General features: G+C 30.3%; 4 protein-coding genes across 4 annotated transcripts; 3 read left to right on the plus strand and 1 right to left on the minus strand.

Moving 5' to 3' along the window:
• Window positions 1-4045: 4045 nt before the first annotated feature.
• Window positions 4046-4933, plus strand: LOC123896482 (TIR-only protein-like). The gene is made up of 2 exons (XM_045946861.1): window positions 4046-4470; window positions 4852-4933. Exons 1-2 carry the CDS (start codon window positions 4046-4048, stop codon window positions 4931-4933), a joined length of 507 nt encoding a protein of 168 aa, XP_045802817.1.
• A 2830-nt stretch (window positions 4934-7763) lies between these two features.
• On the plus strand, window positions 7764-8943 carry LOC123896483 (TIR-only protein-like). Its single transcript, XM_045946863.1, has 2 exons — window positions 7764-8188; window positions 8835-8943. The coding sequence occupies exons 1-2, from the start codon at window positions 7764-7766 to the stop codon at window positions 8941-8943; spliced, it is 534 nt and encodes a 177-aa protein (XP_045802819.1).
• Window positions 8944-15727: 6784 nt separating this feature from the next.
• On the plus strand, window positions 15728-16324 carry LOC123896484 (protein MAIN-LIKE 1-like). Its single transcript, XM_045946864.1, has one exon. The coding sequence runs from the start codon at window positions 15728-15730 to the stop codon at window positions 16322-16324; it is 597 nt and encodes a 198-aa protein (XP_045802820.1).
• Window positions 16325-17021: 697 nt separating this feature from the next.
• On the minus strand, window positions 17022-17925 carry LOC123896485. Its single transcript, XM_045946865.1, has 3 exons — window positions 17874-17925; window positions 17628-17777; window positions 17022-17533 (listed from the first exon to the last, which is right to left on the minus strand). The coding sequence occupies exons 1-3, from the start codon at window positions 17923-17925 to the stop codon at window positions 17022-17024; spliced, it is 714 nt and encodes a 237-aa protein (XP_045802821.1).
• Between the last annotated feature and the right edge of the window lie 1086 nt (window positions 17926-19011).

Below are 19011 nucleotides of genomic sequence, written 5' to 3' on the forward strand. Positions count from 1 at the left end.
ACTAAAACCATATTCCCCTTCCACTCCTTGTTTCTTTCACCATACTCTCACACTAATTTACATTAAAAAAAGAAGAAGCAATAATGGGTAATTCAAAGAAGAAACATGATTATCTTTAATAATAGAAAACAACAACAAATTATCAAGAAAAAAAAACTAGCAAACAACAACATACAAATCTGAGAGTGAAAAAATTGGAAGAGTTTAAAAGAAGTAGATCATATCGCATTACCTGGAGCAACAAGGTGAAATCCAGAACCCGGAAAAAATTGCAAGTTGGTGATGAACAAACAATTTAGTAGAATATAAAGCAATTGTTTCAACGTGGAAGTTGTTTTGGAGGGAAGATTGAGCGGATAAATCAAAGGGTAAAAATGGGTTTTCATAGCAGAACATCGGTTCATGGTTCTTGGGAAAGCAAAATTTCAGCCCTCATCTCATGGGAATAAATTGGAGAAGACCGTGGGGAGAACGTGGGTAGTTTGAGGTTCCTGGGTACTTTTTATTCCAGAGCTTTTTTTTTGTGTTCCAATATACCAAACGTGGGTTTATTTATTTTCAGCCCCAGTATCCTGGGAATATTATTTTAAGAAGCGAAACAAATGCCCCCTAAATGACAATTGACACTGGTACACGAGTCAAAAAGAAATAGTGGAACTCTAGCTACCGAAACAAAAGAGCTATGTTATATGAATACATTTTTTTAGATAAAAATACGACATCTGTATTCTGCTTCCTCTTTATATACGGTTTTCGAAGCGTGTAAAATGTATTAAAAAAATCAAAAAGTTATATGGATATGTAGATTTATCGTATTTTTATTTGAAAATTTGTGTTGAAATAATATTTTTCAAAACAAAATAATAGAGAAAATCAAAATGAACAATTTAACAAACAAGTGAGTGTTAGAATTATTATTATAACTACTAAAATATCCATACAATCGCACGAGTCCATTTATTTTTGTTTGATATTTAAGTTCGTAATTATATTAAGATATAAAATTTATTTAGAATAAAATGTTTTTTTTAAGAAGCCAAATGAAATATATATAAATAGAGTTAAGCACAAGGGTGTGCTTCACAAAAGTAAATTTACAAAGAATCAGGAAGAGAATATATAAAATTACAATAACCTCTTTAACTAATGTGAACCCCCAAAGAAGTAAAGGGGTAAGACCACCACATATTCAGATAAAAAACAAAATCTTTCTTCCTAGACTTTAACCACCACCACCACAATACACATTTCATCTTATCGAACGAATCAATTTCTACAGACGGAGTTTTACGGGTAAAAAACACGCATGTTGTTTCTCTCTTTCCGTGGTTTCCGATAACAAGACAACCAAATTATTTGTAAGACTGACCGAACATCTTTACAAAAAGCATAAACATTACAAAATTGCATCACATGCTCATTAACAACATTGGACAAAGGACCATTAACACCCAACCAATCGTGTCTTGGAGAGCCTGAATTAATCTTGGAGATCTTGAGGGTTGTGGGCCTGTTTTCTTCTCACATTATATGGTGTGTTGATCTTCTTGTTCTTTCCCTCTTGTATTCTTGTATTGTTTTTCTTGGAATTATTAGTAAATATTGTACTCCCCCATCTTTGGACCTTGTTGTAACCAAATCTTATTTTTCTTTTAATTTATATTAAAAAGAAAGAGCAAACTTGTTCCAAATAATATCTTTATGGATATACAATGCTATCGGAATAGAATGAGTTAACAAATAAGCGATAAATGGATAGAGAGGCGAGGAGGATTTTCAGTCAAAACAATTGTGGAATAAAGTCATTTGACTGAAGTATCGGTGTTCGCTTGGAAAGTCATGCAAAATTGTATAGGAGGTTCAATGTATAGGAGGTTGTGGGATTGTAGAGTCATCTATCACTTATTTTTTGCTTGTCCTGTGAGTTTAAAAATCTGGTGCGAAATTGTGCAATGGCCGGTTGTCAGGAAAGACTAAGTAAGGTTACAAAGAGTCAAGATACATGAACCGAAAGAAACTAAACAAGGCCCAAACAAAGCATAGGACTAGACCACCGGCTATGACAGTTCAAAGTTAAAGTATTACTCGTCGCTTTCAACCACCTGTAGGAAAAAGTCTTAATCTTGTCCAACATGTGATGCACTGAGTTTGCTGAACCTCTGAACAATTTGTGGTTTCTTTCGGTCCACACAACCCACACAACAACAAATCATATGAGCTGCATGAAAGAACGTTGTGCTCGAAGACCACCTGCATGAAAGAACTCGATGAATTGTTGTTGGAATCCTCACGAACCATATATGCATTTCGATCGTTCCGACGAGATAGATTGGGTTATTTTCACAATAATTTTCTAGACACGAAATGATAAAAATTCCCCTAAAGTTCGGTTGAAGCAAATGAACCGTTAAAACTTTCTAATGAAATCTCCTTTGTGTTTACATTGTTTTTAGAGAATCTGCACAATATCGTAGGGAAAAAAAATTATGTTTCACCAATTGTACCTTTGTTACTTCTTTTTAATCAATCAAATTTTTTTTTTATAAATTTATGATACGACACTAAATAATTTTCTTACAATAATTTCTAGACACAAAATGACCAAAATGCCCCTCTCTCTATGTTATACGTATGCTATGTGTTTGCTGTCTGTTGGCTTCTATTTCAGGTCGGAGGATTCTGTTGGCTGTGCTGCTTCTTTAGGTCTGATAGTGGTCTGGCGGTGTTGAACCTTAATCCTTTGAGGTATAGGACTATTCTGCAGCCGAACTGTCTTGGTCGCATCTCAAATTATCTGTCCGGTAGGCTGCGGCGGAAGAATTGAGTTTTTTTTCTTTTTCTTCGTTAGTCCGCTAGTTGTTTGTGGCGGTGACCGAGATCCTAAAACGTTCTTTTCTTACCTCAAAGGATCAAGCAATGCTATCTTTCTGTTTTCCAGTTTTGTTACCTCTTATCGCGTGGCTCAATTGCAGCACTAGCAGGTAGATGAGAGAAAGTAGGTGATGGGGGATACAGTGAGTTCTTTTGGCTATGTATATATGAAAAATGGAAAACTTTTGGTTATGACTTGAAATTGAAGTGAAAGATGTACATGACCGGAGAGATAGAGAGATATTGAACAATATTGGTGTGCTTCTAGATATTGAACATTGTGACTAGTTATGACTTGAAATTGAAGTGGAAGATAGTACAAGACCGGAGAGACGGAGAGAGATTGAACAATATTGGTGTGCTTCTAGAAACCCCCTATAGTAATAGTTAAAGTTGCATCCCGCCAAATATGTTTATAAACTCCCTCTCGTCTTTTTTATAAGTAACAATTTGAAAAAAATTATACAAAGATTAAGGAAGCATATTTAACCCAGTTATTTTCATTTAATACTTTTACAAATTTGAATGTATTTCATGTATAGATTTATTTAATTATTCTTTATTCAACTAACTTACTTATTTTTAAATTCTCTCTCATAATAAATAAAAGCATAAATGAAATTGAGCATTTAAAACATTTGAGAATTGGTCAAAGTTTCTTATAAAAATGACAAAAAAATTTTCTCAAAGTGTTCTTATAAAAAGGACCGGAGACAATAGTTAATTAATTGACACATATCTATGTTGACTATAAAAAGTCAATCAAATGAGATAATGCAATTTTTTTTTGATAACTCGATATAATGCAAATTAAAACACAAAAAATAAATTAAAACATTAATTGTTGGCGCAGACAAAACGAAATTACTTTGACCCTATGAAATAGAAAATGAACATGGGGGACAAGACACAACCATTTTGTTTTCATCTTGTTCCATTATTTTCTCCTATAAATACCTAAGTAGTAATAAATGCAAAGATAATACCAACCCGGCAAACCCCTCTAAATTCTCTCCATCAGAACTTTATAAACAAAAAATTTATTTTAACTACATAGTACATACCAAATTAACTAGGGCAAACACAACTCAAACTTTTTTAATCTCTCAACATGCAAACTTCTTTGGCAATAAGCAGAAACTTATTCAACCATCAAAGAAAAGCAACAGAAATTATGGCAACAAGACTAATGGAACCAAGTGATGTGTTTCTCAACCATAGAAGCATCAATACGAAGAGAACGGTCGCAACTCGTCTTTATGACAACCTTAAAAGACATGGTATAAACCCTTTCTTAGATGAAAAGAACATGAAACCGGGTGATAAATTATTTGAGAAAATAAACAATGGAATCATTGAATGTAAGATTGGTGTAGCGGTTTTTTCACCACATTATTGTCAATCTTATTTTTGTCTCCATGAACTTACACTTTTAACGGCACTTAATAAAAAAGTTATTCCTATATTTTGTGATGTTAATCCTTCTCAATTGAGGGTTGTTAATAATGCAAAATGGTCGAAGGAGGAACATAGGAGATTTAGATGGGCTCTTGATGAAGCTAAGTACACGGTTGGACTCACCTACAATTCTTCAAAAGGGTACGTATGAGTATATATTATATCCAATTATTATCTATCAAGCACAAACACATGCACACCGGACATGACACGGACACTGACACGTCGACATCAACAATAACTCGAGAAAAATATACAATTAGATGTATATCTAGAAGAAAGAAAAAATGTAACCCATAATTTAATTATCTCTAATTAGTAATTATGCATGCATATATTTTTACTATTAAAAATATGTAACTCGAATTAAGTTTAAGGAATAAATTACTCGAATTTAATTTCTGACTTTGAATTGTAAGGGTTCGAGTACCCCTTGTACTCCATTATAATATATCTTGCTTATCAAAAAAAAAAAAAAAGGAATAAATTTCTCATATTCACTTTATTTATTGTGAAATGCAGGAACTTGTCCGAATTTGTGACTAATGCTTCCGAAATAATTATTGGAAACATGATAGAACTTGAGAATATGGAGAGGAGATGAACTACACTTGCCAATTCCTGTTTAGAAAACTAATTCAACCCATTAATACATAATAGGGAAGAAAATAAGTGACTTTCTCATATTAGATTTACCAAATAATTCAAATTTGTTTATAGCTGATTTACTCAGATTATTGCTTCATAAGCTCACCATCAAGAAATTATGGGGCTTCTTGACATTCTTTCATTGTATTTTTTTAATCATTCTTTCATTGTATTAATTCTTTATATGTAAATAATACCATTTTGAAAACACCCTCTTTCCCAAACAGATTTTTTTCTTAATATTAAAGTTTGATATTATACAAAGATAGAAATTTATTTAAAATATATTACTTAAAGATTTGTTATAAATTATATTGTTAAAATATAAGTGAAACTATTGTGAATGGATAAAAAAAGTGAAATTATTGTAAAGTGTCATGTAATTTAAACTTATTAAATCTATAAAGTTGTTATATTAAATCCATTGTTCCATGTATATTAATTTTTAGTATTGTTGACGGTGGTATATTAACACAACGAAGTAGTATTTTTGGTGTGTACTTTTCATAATAGCAATAAAAGACATGTTTGCATAATAGACAAAAATCTTTTTTTAAGCATAATAGACACAAACTTTTTAAGCATAATAGTCAAAAAATTTCACCAGTTTTTTTTTTTTAACAACAGAAACCTTTTATTAACAAACTCATCATTAACATAAGACATGTAGTAAGGAATGTCTTTTTTTTTTACATAAGTTTCCATAATAGACACAGACAGGCGCGAAATGCGCCCTGTATGGTGGCTAGTAAGTCATAAAATTAAAATGACTCTAACTCGGTGAATTGTTGTCGGAATCTCGCGAACTATATATGCATTTCGATCATTTCGACGAGATAGATTGGTTTATTTTTCCCAATAATTTTTTATACAAGAAATGACCAAAATGCCCCTAAAGTTCGGTTGAAGCAAAACTTGTTCCAGTTTCTCTGTTTCTTTTTTTTTTCAAAATGAAATAGTATCTTTTGGTTTCTAACTATTCTTTTTAGGTCCCGTAAAAAAATATATATATTCTTTTGAGGTAGTAATTCCGTTAGAGCACGAAGCCAAGCTTGCAGTGTGCAAGGTTTGGGCAGTGCAAGCTCAAGAACAAAACCAACACTTGATAACCAACTATGATAACTAACTAACTAACCAACACTTGTAACTAATTATGCAAGTAATCTAACAAACTTGATAACTAACTAACCAACAGTTGTAACTAACACTTCTAACAACCTAACAGTTATGGATTATTGTGATCGGCTAGTATAATTTGTCCATACTTGAAACTTATTATTCACACATTAAAAAAAAAAAATAGTAAATTTCATAACTACACAACTCATGAAATTAGTATATTAATTTAGCATCTCATTTTTTAGAGTCATATTCAAGAGATTTTCGAGAGATAAACTTACTTCTAAATATGCCTTGATCAAGAGAGGAAGAATAGAGAGAAAGATTATTATACCAAATGTTCATAGTGTTCATGAACAAACACTGGCAAAGTTTGATCAATGATCATAACTCATAAAATTTTAGTAAGAAAAATTGATATTCTCATGAACAAAAGAAAAGATAGTAAGATTGAATTTATGATCCTATACAACTCAGAAAGAACAAAGAAAAGAAAAAAGTTGGATACGATCCATAATTTACACAACTCAAAAAAAAGAGACCAAAAAATATTGGCTATGTATGGAAAATGAAGACATAGTTGGATACTATCAATTATATTTATATATAGAATTCCTTCATGAACAAGTTAATTAACAAAATGCATATGGAAAATTGTGACAAGTGATGACTTGAAATTGAAATGGTCAAAGGAAGAAACCCCCTAGTAATAATTAGAGTTGCATCCCGCCAAATATGTTTATATACCAAGTAATCAATTAATTGACACATATATATGGTTGGTTGACTATAAAAAGAATTTCAATATGTTGATAATACAATTTTTTTTTTTTTGATAATTCGATAATGCAAATTAAAACATTAATTCTTGGCGCAGACAAGACGAAATTACTTTGAACCTATGAAATAGAAAATGATCATGGGGGACAAGACACAAACATTTTGTTTTCATCTTGTTCATCTTGTTCCATTATTTTTCCAAATCATATAATACTAGTACGGAAAAGTACGTTTTGTGTCATTCAAATAATGAACTTCAAGTTCATTGTGTCAAAAAAAAAATAAAAAAATCAACTTCATAAGTATGAGACTATAAGCTATAAATATTCATATTCAGTGTTCACATATATAAACTAAGAAAATATTGAGAGTAATAGAAAATAACCATATAACGTGTTTGATGAGTATGTTGCCTTGAGTGAGTCAAAGATTAGTTTCACTTGTTTAATTTCCATATATACTACTCCAAAATCGTTAGGAAAAAACTTTTGAAATTCAATATTTTTTCAAAGTTTTCAAATTAATAATCAACTTGGTCTCCAAGGTAAAACTTGAATGAATATCCCACTAATTAAAAAATTTTAAATTCAAAAAATGTGGAAATAGAAATTATTTTCTCCTATAAATACCAAAGTAGTAGTAAATGCAAAGATAATACCAACCCGGCAAGCCCTCTAAATTCTCTCCATCAATTCAATATTTAGATATTCATCATTTATTCATCACATACAAAACTTTATAAACAATACATTAATTAAGCTTAACTATTGCAAATAACAAATTAACTAGGGCAAACACAACTTAAACTTCGTTAATCTCACAACATGCAAACTTCTTTGGCAATAAGTAGAAACTTATTCAACCAACATAGAAAAGCAACTCAAATTATGGCAACAAGATTAATGGAACCAAGTGATGTATTTCTAAACCATAGAAGCACCGATACGAAGAGAACGGTTGCAACTCGTCTTTATGACAACCTTAAAAGACATGGTATGAACCCTTTCTTGGATGAAAAGAGCATGAAACCGGGTGATAAATTGTTTGAGAAAATAAACAATGGAATCATGGAGTGTAAGATTGGTGTAGCGGTTTTTTCACCACGTTATTGTGAGTCTTATTTTTGTCTTCATGAACTTGCACTTTTAACGGCACTTAAGAAGAAGGTTATTCCTATATTTTGTGATGTTAATCCTTCTCAATTGAGGGTTGTTAATAATGCAAAATGGTCGAAGGAGGAACATAGGAGATTTAGATGGGCTCTTGATGAAGCTAAGTACATCGTTGGACTCACCTACAATTCTTCAAAAGGGTATATATTATATCCAATTATTACCTATGAAGCGCAAACTCAAACACACCGGACATGACACTGACCAATTTTGATGCTTGTCTGACATTGATGCGTGTTTGACAATATTCATGCTAGATTATTACTAAGTTTTTTCTCTAAGCAATAATATATAATTAACTATATTGTGAGCGCTTAGATGAGATGTTTCGAGTCTCTTAGTTTAACCAATGTCTTGAGTTCGATCTCAGACATGAACATCAGTAGCTAGCCCTAAAATACTTATGATGAGTTTCTCACTCATTTGAATCTCACTAAACTCGAAAGATTATATTCTTTACGAGGATATCTGATTTCTTAAAAAAAAAGTGAATTGGGAGGAGAGCGAAGAAGAAAAGAATAAGAAGGTGGCTTTTGGGTGAAAATATACACCACTTGAGGAACCAAAAAAAATTAAGAGAATCCACTTGCCATAAACAGATATAAATATTTTAAAAAAATATATACAATTAGATGTATATCAGGAAGGAAAAAAATGTAACCCATAATTTATCTCTAATTAGTAATTATGCATGCATATATTTATACTATTAAAAATATATATGTAACTCGATTTAAGTTTAAGGAATAAATTTCTCATATTCATTTTATTTATTGTGAAATGCAGGAATTTGTCCGAATTTGTGACCAATGCTTCGGAAATAATCATTGGAAACATGATAGAACTTGAGAATGAAGAGGAGATGAAGGATATACACTTGCCAATTCCTGTTTAGAAAAACCTATTTAACCCATTATTTTTAGGGAAGAAAATAAGTGACTTTTGTCTCATATTAGATCTTTACCAAATAATTCAAATTTGTTTATAGCTGATTTAATCAGATTATTACCTCATAAGCTCACCATCAAGAAATTATGGGGATTAATTCTTGACATTCTTTCATTGTATTAATTCTTTATATGAAAAATAATAATACAATTTTAATTACAGTTGTTAATGACGGCCTGATATATCTAATAATTTGTCCATGAAATAAAATAGTAATTATATATATCTAGTGGACCAGGCAAGCACGTTCCGCGCCTGCCTGTGTCTAACTTATGTGCAATTAAAAAATATATGTCTTATGTTATGGTGAGTTTGTTAATAAAAGATTCTTGCTGCTAAAAAGAATGTGTCTTATGTTATTTTGAGTTTGTTAATAAAAGATTTTTATTGTTACTAAAAAAATCAAGAATATTGTTGGTATTATGAAAAGTGTTTTGATAACCTTTTAGGAATAATGTTTCTTATACCTACCCACTTGAACATACAGTTAGTTCAATTGTTCCTTTTACTGAGTTAAATTCCTGTTATCATCAAAAAATTAAACGAATGAGATATTGTCTGAACAAATTTTGCTCTAACAGTTTAGTGATGTCTGGCCGAAAGTATACCGAACATTGATCTTAGAAAGCTTGGTATATTTGGTAAAAAGTAAATGAATCAATCTATTATTTATATGTTTGAGAGTTTCTCTCTCATGATCAATTTATTAGATGACATCCTCTCAAGAAATTTAATCTCACGTGGCATTCTCTCAAATCATTTTGTTGACGTGTCATCATTCTGTGCTTTCTTCTTTAGTCATTAATCCTCAATAATAAATATAAAAATTTCCTATGCTCAATTTTTTTTTTTACGTAATTAAATCAATCTTAATTAATATTAGAAGATTTCATGAAAATTGAATAGCAAAGCAATTAGAAAAAAAATTAAAAAGAAACAAATTCTTTTGTTCGTAATTAAAAGGAAATAATTTAATACAAGATTACAAGACTATTGTTCGAAAAATTACTGTTTCAGTATTAATTATTGATATTGATTCATGAAAAGAATCGGTTTATTTTACACATTATTAGCATTCAATATATTCCAATTTTACGAGATTCTTAGCTTATTTAAAAAAATTAATTATTAATTATTGTCTTACTATATAAGTTTTTGCATTAGCTAGATCAAAATGGTTAAAATAAAAAAAAAGTAATTATAGATTATAATATATTATTTCAAAAAAAAAAATCAATTTTTTATGAATTTCGAAAAATTACTAATTTCTATATTTTTTTTGTTTTCACCACCAATTTAATCTGGTTCGGGTCAAGTTCAACGTCAATCACCACTGACCAACTAACTATTAGTCTAATTTCTATATTAATTAGTTATGCAAATTTAATATTTTTTTTATTCATGTACGTCCAAATAATTCATTTGTGTGAAATTTTTATTTTTATTTTGTGTAAAACATTGATATATTCCAAAAAAGGAATCAATATATTTTTAATTAATTTTTAGTAATGGTTTTAACTACACATTTTGGGCAAATTACTTATATACCCATGTTTATTATTCTATATAAGAGGTCTTTTGATGAACATTACAATCACATTTCAGGTATGTCTCTTTGTTATTCTATAAGAAGTCTTTGGATGAACATTACACATGTTTATAATTTTCGTGACTCTTCATTGTTTTATTTGTAGTAGTGAAGCCGACGATCCAAATTGCAATGTGTTGGTATATATCTTTAATTTACATCTTTCTACTACATTTTTTTGTTGATATAAGTTTTGTACTTAAATGATGTTTATAAATAATTATAATCGTACTAATTTTGAGATATAATTTTTTATTTGCAGATCCATGTAGAAGAATGACAATATTCCTTATACAAATTAGAATTTAGCAGTATCAACTATTGTTATTGTTCTATTAATATAAGCAAAATAAATCTGTCTATTTTATTTTTATATGCAAAATAAACCTGTTTATTATTCACATAGAAAAAACTTGATAAAAAAGAACATCGAAAAATGGCATGCTATGAGTCATCTATGGTTCTGAATTATTGTTTATTTTGACTTTATGGTTCTGAAATTTTAAATTCAAAGTTAATGGAAAGAATGTTTTTTTGTTACAAGAATGAAAATTTTCAATTAATTAGAAAACATATTAATACCAATTTTGAAACACATACACTTAAATGAATTCAAATTAAATACCATAATGATTAAATATATTAATTATAAAACGTATCAATCTAATATTAACAGGGTCCATGATTTATTTCCTATTAGGTTTTTTCTTGGGTACAATGGCTATAAAAAATAAAATACGTTGAAGACATAACCAAAATGAATCATGATTATATGTGATGTGATAATAATAATATTCTATGATTTTGAAATTTAATTTTAAATTCAAAATAAATTGAGAGAATATTTTATTTTAATAAAAAATATATTAGAGAATATTTTATTTTAATAAAAAATATATTAATGGCAATTTTGAAATATTTCTACTTAAATGAATTCAATTCTTTAGAAAATATAACATAATTTTTTTTGGAAAAGCAATTTTTTTAATTAAATAGAGAAAAGAGCACAAGAAGTGCTAAAACACAATACAAGCAAAGTCTGGTACATAAGAGCCTCAAAAAAACCAAAGTTCAACTTTAAGCATGGTGCTCATAAGCTCAGTCCTGTCCTTATATGATAGCAGAACATCAAAGAGATACAATATGTCCAGAATAAAACTAAAAAACACCAAAAAAACACCAAAAAAACAATCTAGAAAAGATAACATTTTCGTTAATATTCATATTGTGTCAATAAAACATTAGTCAAAGCAAATATGAATTCACATAAAAGGAAAAAAAAGTATGAAATAATTATCATTAAAATTATTGCACAAAATAATTAAGAGATCATTAAGATGGTCAATGAAAATTTGAATCCATCCAGAAAAATTCTTAGGTGAGTACTCACCCAACAATTAATGGTTAGGCACATTCAATAAGATAATTACATGTAATAAAACCATAATAATAAACAAATATGTTAAAACTACTTCTTCAAAAAAAAAATGTTAAAACTAAAAAGACAATAGACATCTATTATTTATATGTTTAGGAGTTTCTCTCTCATAGTCTTATTCCTATGTGGCATCATTTCATTGATCTATGTCTTATGTGACATTCTAATATTTCTCCAATTCCTGTGGCTAACTATGAAGGCATTTGCAATTTCTCTAATACATGATGATATCATTTTACTTAGAATCTTTGGCAAATTTGGAAATTCAATCATTTCTCAATTATTGTTTATAAATCGTATTTAATGCACCTATTAAAAATAATTTTAAAAGGAAATAACTCAAATTCAAATATAAATAATTATATCTCATTAATATATATATATATATATATATATATATATATATATATATATATATATATATATATATATATATATATAATACATAATATTATACATGATTTTTTTTTTTGTGAAAGTATTATATATGAAATTTTATATATACCAAACACTGGAGTTTTTTTACGTAATATTTTTTTATATATATACCACAAGAGTTTTTTCTCAAGAAAACAAATCTACGTGGACAATCCATTTAAATAGAGCATCTTTGTTGGGTTAATTGTGATGATGATAAACAAAAGGATCGGTGGAGAATGAGTCCAAAAATTGACTATTTTTTTTTTGAACGAATTAATCACTCCGCTGATTTAATGGGTTTGATAATGCTATATATAATCCTTTCAAGCTAAGTTTATTGGTTGAGACTTTGGTGGTTTCTTTTCAAACTTAGCAGATACATGCATGATACACAAATGTATACTAGCTTTCATTTTTCATGTGATATTTAACAAATATACTGATAAAATAATATAAACTCCTCGAAGGACTATACTATAGAACGAATTGCTTATAAAAAAAAATTATATAGAACGAATTGGCCAAATGTGGAACTGAGAAATTGAAGGCTTAAGAATCTCTGAACAAAAATACTCACCTTAAAAGGAATATAAAAAAAATAAAAATAGTAATTTAATTGTTCACAAAAAAAGTTATTCTTAAACTTCATACTTATCGAACAGAGAAAATGGTGTGATTGTCTGAAATATAAAAGGAATAAAGTAATTGACTTCATAGATTATTTTTCTATTTTATTTTATTATTTTATTAATTTTATTAATAAAAAAAAGTTACATAGTGATTTATACCAAACATAATATTACAATAGGGGGTATTGATAAAAAAATAATCTACATGGAGGTATTAAGCAAAAAATAACTTACACGGGGTGGGACATACATTTGTAGATTTTATTATATAAAAAATACGATAAATATCAATTGAAAGTAAGGAAAGTAACAATGATTTTATTATATATAAAAAAAGAAAGAATTAAAAGTAATAATACCATGTATTACTTTGTTTTTATTTTCCAAATATCACTGTAAGATAAACAAATAGATAAATTTTTTAAAATTTGCACCATTAACAAATGAGATATGCATAAAAAAAATGATATAAATTTTTTTTGTGTCAAGCAAATGACAAATAATTCTACTGTTCATTACACTTACACAAATGTGAAATTTTTTCACACGGGGACATGGGCTAAAATACTCCAGAAGAAAACAAATGTCTAAAGGAGAGAGATGACGATTAAGAACTAATATATATTAACCGTTAGATTAGTTTCTGCTTAATGACCTTTTTTATAAAAATAAAAGAACAAATATACAAACATGTGGGTTGGGAACGGGGAGTGGAGTATCACTCTCCGTTCTACCATTTCTCATTAAAATCTCCAAAATTTGGATCATTTATCATATTTAAATAAATTATTACATTAAATATAAAATTAATTTTACAAATAATTAAAAAACCCACAAAATATTGAAAATTTAATAATTCATATTTTTCATATGTCAAAAAAATATCTATATTTTTCATTGAACCTTAACCCGTGCAAATGCACGGGTAAGTTATACTAATTTATGTTTATTCTTTTCTTATATGTTCTTATATATCCTCAGGGTTAAGTAGTGGGGAAACCCACTTTTCCACGCTATCCTAATTGATTAATTCCATATCTTTCAGGTTATTGTTTTGCTGGGCATAAGTTATGGTACATAAATAAGGCTTATGCACACTATGCATAAGTACCCCAGATTGCTTAGCGCGCCCCCCAGTTTGCATAATGCGCCTCACATATTGCTTAGCGCAACCCCCAGATTGCTTATCGCGCCCCTAGTTTACTTAGCGCGCCCCCCAAATTGCTAAGCGCACCCCCACCCCCAACATAAATAACACAAAATCATTCCACAAGCAGAATGGTTTTGGATTACAACCTTCTAAAACCATTCGACGGTAAAAATGGTCTTGACATTATAAGTACATCTAATCTGAAACCATTCCACAACAAAAATGGTTTTGGAGGCGCGCGAGAAAATTTGGGGGGTGCGTGAGAAAAAAATTGGGGGCGCGCGAGAAAATTTGGGGTGCGCTAAGTATTTGGGGGGTGCATTAAGCAATTTTCATTATTTATGCATGGTGCATAAGGAAAAAGCTTATGCACCATAACCACTCCCGTTTTGCTGGATAGAAATTCTTTTTTTTTACCCCGACAATCTTCCATCTACCCCAACACAAATTTTTTAATGACGAAAATGCTCTCGTATATAAAGTAAAACCGTAAAAAAAATTCATTTTCCACTCACATCTCAAAAAAGTGTTCCGGTGTTGTGAAAGAGGAAATCGAGAGAGTAAGTGGCGATAACAAACCGGAACTCTTTTTTCAAGTGTTCCGGTATGCATATTCAAACCGGAACACTTTCGTTTAAGTATTCCGGTATGTATATTCATACCGGAACTCTTTTTTCAAGTGTTCCGGTATGAATATTCATACCGGAACACTTGAAAAAAGAGTTCTGGTATGAAAATTTCTCATCTGTTTCGCTTGTTAATATTTGCATACCGGAATACTCAAACCCAAGTGTTCCGGTATGCATTTTTAAACTGTATTTGCATTTTTTTATTAATGAATGTTGTTTTTTTTATCAGTGGCGCGTATCAGAGGACGCGATGGTATAATTAGGCGTTCCGAAGATCTCGGACATGAAGAGTTTCTACGGCGCCAGGCGGAGGATCAAGAGGAGCAGCAGGAGGAGCTTGTGCCGGAGCTGCCACCTGTGGTGCAGCCTGTGGTGTGGCCTGGAGGACCGATTGATACTAGTCTTCTGACACGGTATCATGAGCACGTTGCTCGTCATGTATGGTTTGGCGAGGTAATCAATTTTTATTTATAGTTTTAGTTAAAGTTCAATGAAATGTATAGCAATAGGATGTATCTTATGATCAATGTCTGGGGAAAGAATCTCATGTCAAAAATTATGAAAAAATTCACTTAATGTTTTGGTAACACTCGTAACCTAGTATTATTTATAAATAGCTATTGCATTTGTTTTGTTCACTTACTTGCTGCCTTATTGCATTTGTTTTGTTTTGTTCACTTAATTACTACGCTATTCTCTGGTTTCTGTCACCCATAATATGACCAAAAAAGTTGTAATTGTGATAAACTTATTTACAATCCTTTGTCATATAATGTAGGAACGTCATGGACCAAGAATTGAATTAAAGATAGCATCTCTCGGTGGCAAACTGGCCGATTGGGTTCCTAATCAACATCCACCAATTGTTGAAGGTTGGATGACTGCATCTGGGTTGAGTCCACTTGAGCGGACCAGTTTGAACACGGTCGATCCGAATCTTATATCAGCATTTGTTGAGAGATGGCACCCAGAGACATCGTCATTTCACATGTCATTCGGTGAAATGACAATTACACTGGATGATGTTGCCTGTTTGTTGCATATTCCGATTAGGGGTGACTTTTACACACCGTCATCGTTCACGGAGGAAGAAGCTGCGGCACTTGCAGCTGATTTGTTGGGTGTCAATCTTCAGTATGCGACCAGAGAGACAAGAAAGCAGCGAGGTGGATATTTTTCTCAACAATGGCTATTTGATAACTACATAAGGCAGTGTGAAGTTAAGAATTATGATTGTGCTGCTAGGTCGTATTTGTTGTTGTTGGTCGGCTGTACCATTTGCACTGACAAGAGTTTTACACGCGTAGATGAAAAATATCTACCGATGTTTAGGGTTTTGTCTACATGTGGTAGATTTGCTTGGGGTGCTATTGCGTTGGTTGAATTATATGACACTTTGAATGATGCTTCTGTCTTTACCACAAAGGGGCTCGCTGGATATGCGTCACTTTTACAGGTATTTAATATCCTTTAAATTTGATGCATTTTCTCAAAAAACAACAAACTTATTTTCAAATTATATGATATATTTTTTTCGTTTGATATTTAGGACTTTTATTTTTTGTTTTTTATTTTTTTGATTCTATAATATGAAATAACGTGGTAAATTATAGTCTTCGAAGAGACTCTTTCTAAATCTCTATTATTCGAAAGACTAACATGATAAGAATCTAAACAACATGAGTATGTTATGTGTGTTGCTGCTATATGTAACTGTCCGTAAAAAGTGGTGCATTATTATTTTTCAGCTTATAGCATAGTGGAATTTGAACAAACTGCTATTTCGGCGTTTGACATTTTGCCTTCAAAATTTTTTCTCTTTATTTGTACTCTTCCAATCAAACCATGCACAGAGTACAAACCAAGATTAAAGACTTAAACTCCATTATTAAAAAAAATATACAAATTTTCCTTTCAAATTGTGATATATCCATCATACATTCACATGTTTGTCCCAAGATTATCTGAAAATAAGTAATATTTAAATGTTTGACATAAAATTAAAAATTAATCAACAGACATAACACCACTAGGAGGTTTCATCGGAGGATTTAGAAGTTGTCAATATTGTTGGCGTTCGTTTAAGTTTGACATCCAAGATGTTGCCTCATGTGAACGAAATTTCTTCCAATCAGCTGTAACTTCGGGCAACGGAAATCCCTTTGACATGTTTACCGGCACCTAATGATTTCCACCGACAAAACCGATACAAAAAACCTTGCTGAAGAGGAATATGAAGTCATCATAGGAAAGAAGGTCTGACTAGGTTTACCCAACATGACTAAAATAACATTATACCTATTTGCTACCAAGTAACCCATAGCAGGTACGGTGAACCATCTATTTCCTACCAGCGAATCTCTAACGCCCTGTAAACCTTGTCTGAATAATTTCTCATACAAACTGTTATTATTTGTCAGCTCTTCATGTAACTCTCGGCGGACGATGGGCCAACCTTCCTCTGTGTAACCAAGTAAATATGCAACAGCTCTAAAACCACAATTTCCATCTCCTAACATTTCAATAATGTCAACAATATGTGGATGTATATGATCAGGAAATTGCCCCAGATACTTCTGAGATATCATTTTTTTAGACATTTGTGATAGTTGCTTTTGAGATGGTTGAGATTGTTGCTCCTGAGATGGCTGAGATAGTTGTGTACGCAACCTCTTTGATGTACCTTGATTTATGCAGAAAAAAATAAGTTGAATATATAAAAATAAGAAATAAAAATATAAACAATAACTATATTATAAAAAAAATAAATTAGTCACCTTGTGAATCACCATATTCTCTTTCAACATGTTCAAAGTATGATGGATCACGGTACACATCATAACCATTTGGTACTTTGCCTTTATCTTTGTTCTTCACTCCTCCTCTGGTTTTAATTTTTTCAGGTGGTGGACACAATGAACTTGAGGCTGGATAAGCAAGTTCAAACACTTTACTCTTCAACGCTCTTTTACCAACAATATCAAGTGACCGAAATCGAGTTCATATTGCCTCCATTGCATTACTCATGTCCAACTCATATCCATCCTCTGTGTCATCCTCCAATGATTCTTCCATAGTTAATTTCTTTCAGTGACCGTGAACTGAATCTAAATATCAAATTGCAAGAATTGAGGGGGGTTGGGAGAGAAAACGGAAATTCAGGGGGTAGAAAAGAATTGAGGGGGGGGTTGGGAGAGAAAACGGAAATTCAAGGGGTAGAAAAGAATTGAGGGGAGGTTGGGAGAGAAAACATCTTTGGTTAATAGGCCTTGCAAAAATAACTATGGACAAAACCCAAAATAATCATGACATGACGGTCCAATTATATAAAAATGAAAACAATTTATTTATTTATTTTCAAAATATATTGTTAATTATTGTATATAAAATAATAAAAATAATAATAATAATAACAATAATAATAATAATAATAATAATTTAAATGTCTAGATTCGGTCCTTTTTAAATGTTATTTTTCAAACCTATAATTTTTAAAAGTGAGTGTCAGAATATAAACACTCGTTATAATTACTAGCGGGTCAGGCAAGCGCGTTCCGTACCTGCATGTGTCTAACTTATGTCCGATTAAAAAAAATATGCCTTATGTTAGGGTGAGTTTGTTTATAAAAGATGCTTGCTGCTAAAAAAATGTGTCTTGTGTTATGGTGAGTTTGTTAATAAAAGATTTTTATTGCTACTAAAAAGAATCAAGGATATTGTTGGTATTACCACTAAACCAACCTAAGTGGGTTTTTTTTTCCTAATTTGTTTTAAGATTAGCTATGTTGTCAAGTTGTTAAGCTCGTCTTTTTTCTTCTAAACTATCGGATCAAGATCAAACGGGAAAGTTTGACTATAGTAAATTTGTATCATAGGCCATCTACATTAATCATTTAGGGCTTGTTTGGATTGACTTATTTTTTTTATAATTGATTGACTTATTTTTGAACTTATGCAAAACAAACTTATGCAAATAAATAAGTTTTTATGTATTATTATCAACTTTATGAGAAACATCCAAAGATACAATTTTTTTTTTTTTTTTTTTGATAATCTACAATTTTTATTAATGAAAACTTATAGATTACCACTTGTCAAAAAAAAAAACTTATAAATTAACATAAAAGTTTATTTATTTAAACAAGTTATTTTCATAAGCTA

This window comes from Trifolium pratense, linkage group LG7, assembly GCF_020283565.1.
Source record: "Trifolium pratense cultivar HEN17-A07 linkage group LG7, ARS_RC_1.1, whole genome shotgun sequence".
NCBI lineage: Eukaryota > Viridiplantae > Streptophyta > Magnoliopsida > Fabales > Fabaceae > Trifolium > Trifolium pratense.

Bases quoted from the DNA above. Each gene is read 5' to 3' on its own strand.
- LOC123896482 (XM_045946861.1), top strand. From the start codon at position 4,046: ATGGCAACAAGACTAATGGAACCAAGTGATGTGTTTCTCAACCATAGA. The intron at 4,471-4,851 runs GTACGTATGAGT...TGTGAAATGCAG, and splicing joins ACCTACAATTCTTCAAAAGG to GAACTTGTCCGAATTTGTGA.
- LOC123896485 (XM_045946865.1), bottom strand. From the start codon at position 17,925: ATGGAAGAATCATTGGAGGATGACACAGAGGATGGATATGAGTTGGAC. The intron at 17,778-17,873 runs GTAATGCAATGG...TTGCTTATCCAG, and splicing joins TGGATATGAGTTGGACATGA to CCTCAAGTTCATTGTGTCCA. The intron at 17,534-17,627 runs GTGACTAATTTA...GCATAAATCAAG, and splicing joins AGAATATGGTGATTCACAAG to GTACATCAAAGAGGTTGCGT.
- LOC123896483 (XM_045946863.1), top strand. From the start codon at position 7,764: ATGGCAACAAGATTAATGGAACCAAGTGATGTATTTCTAAACCATAGA. The intron at 8,189-8,834 runs GTATATATTATA...TGTGAAATGCAG, and splicing joins ACCTACAATTCTTCAAAAGG to GAATTTGTCCGAATTTGTGA.
- LOC123896484 (XM_045946864.1), top strand. From the start codon at position 15,728: ATGACTGCATCTGGGTTGAGTCCACTTGAGCGGACCAGTTTGAACACG.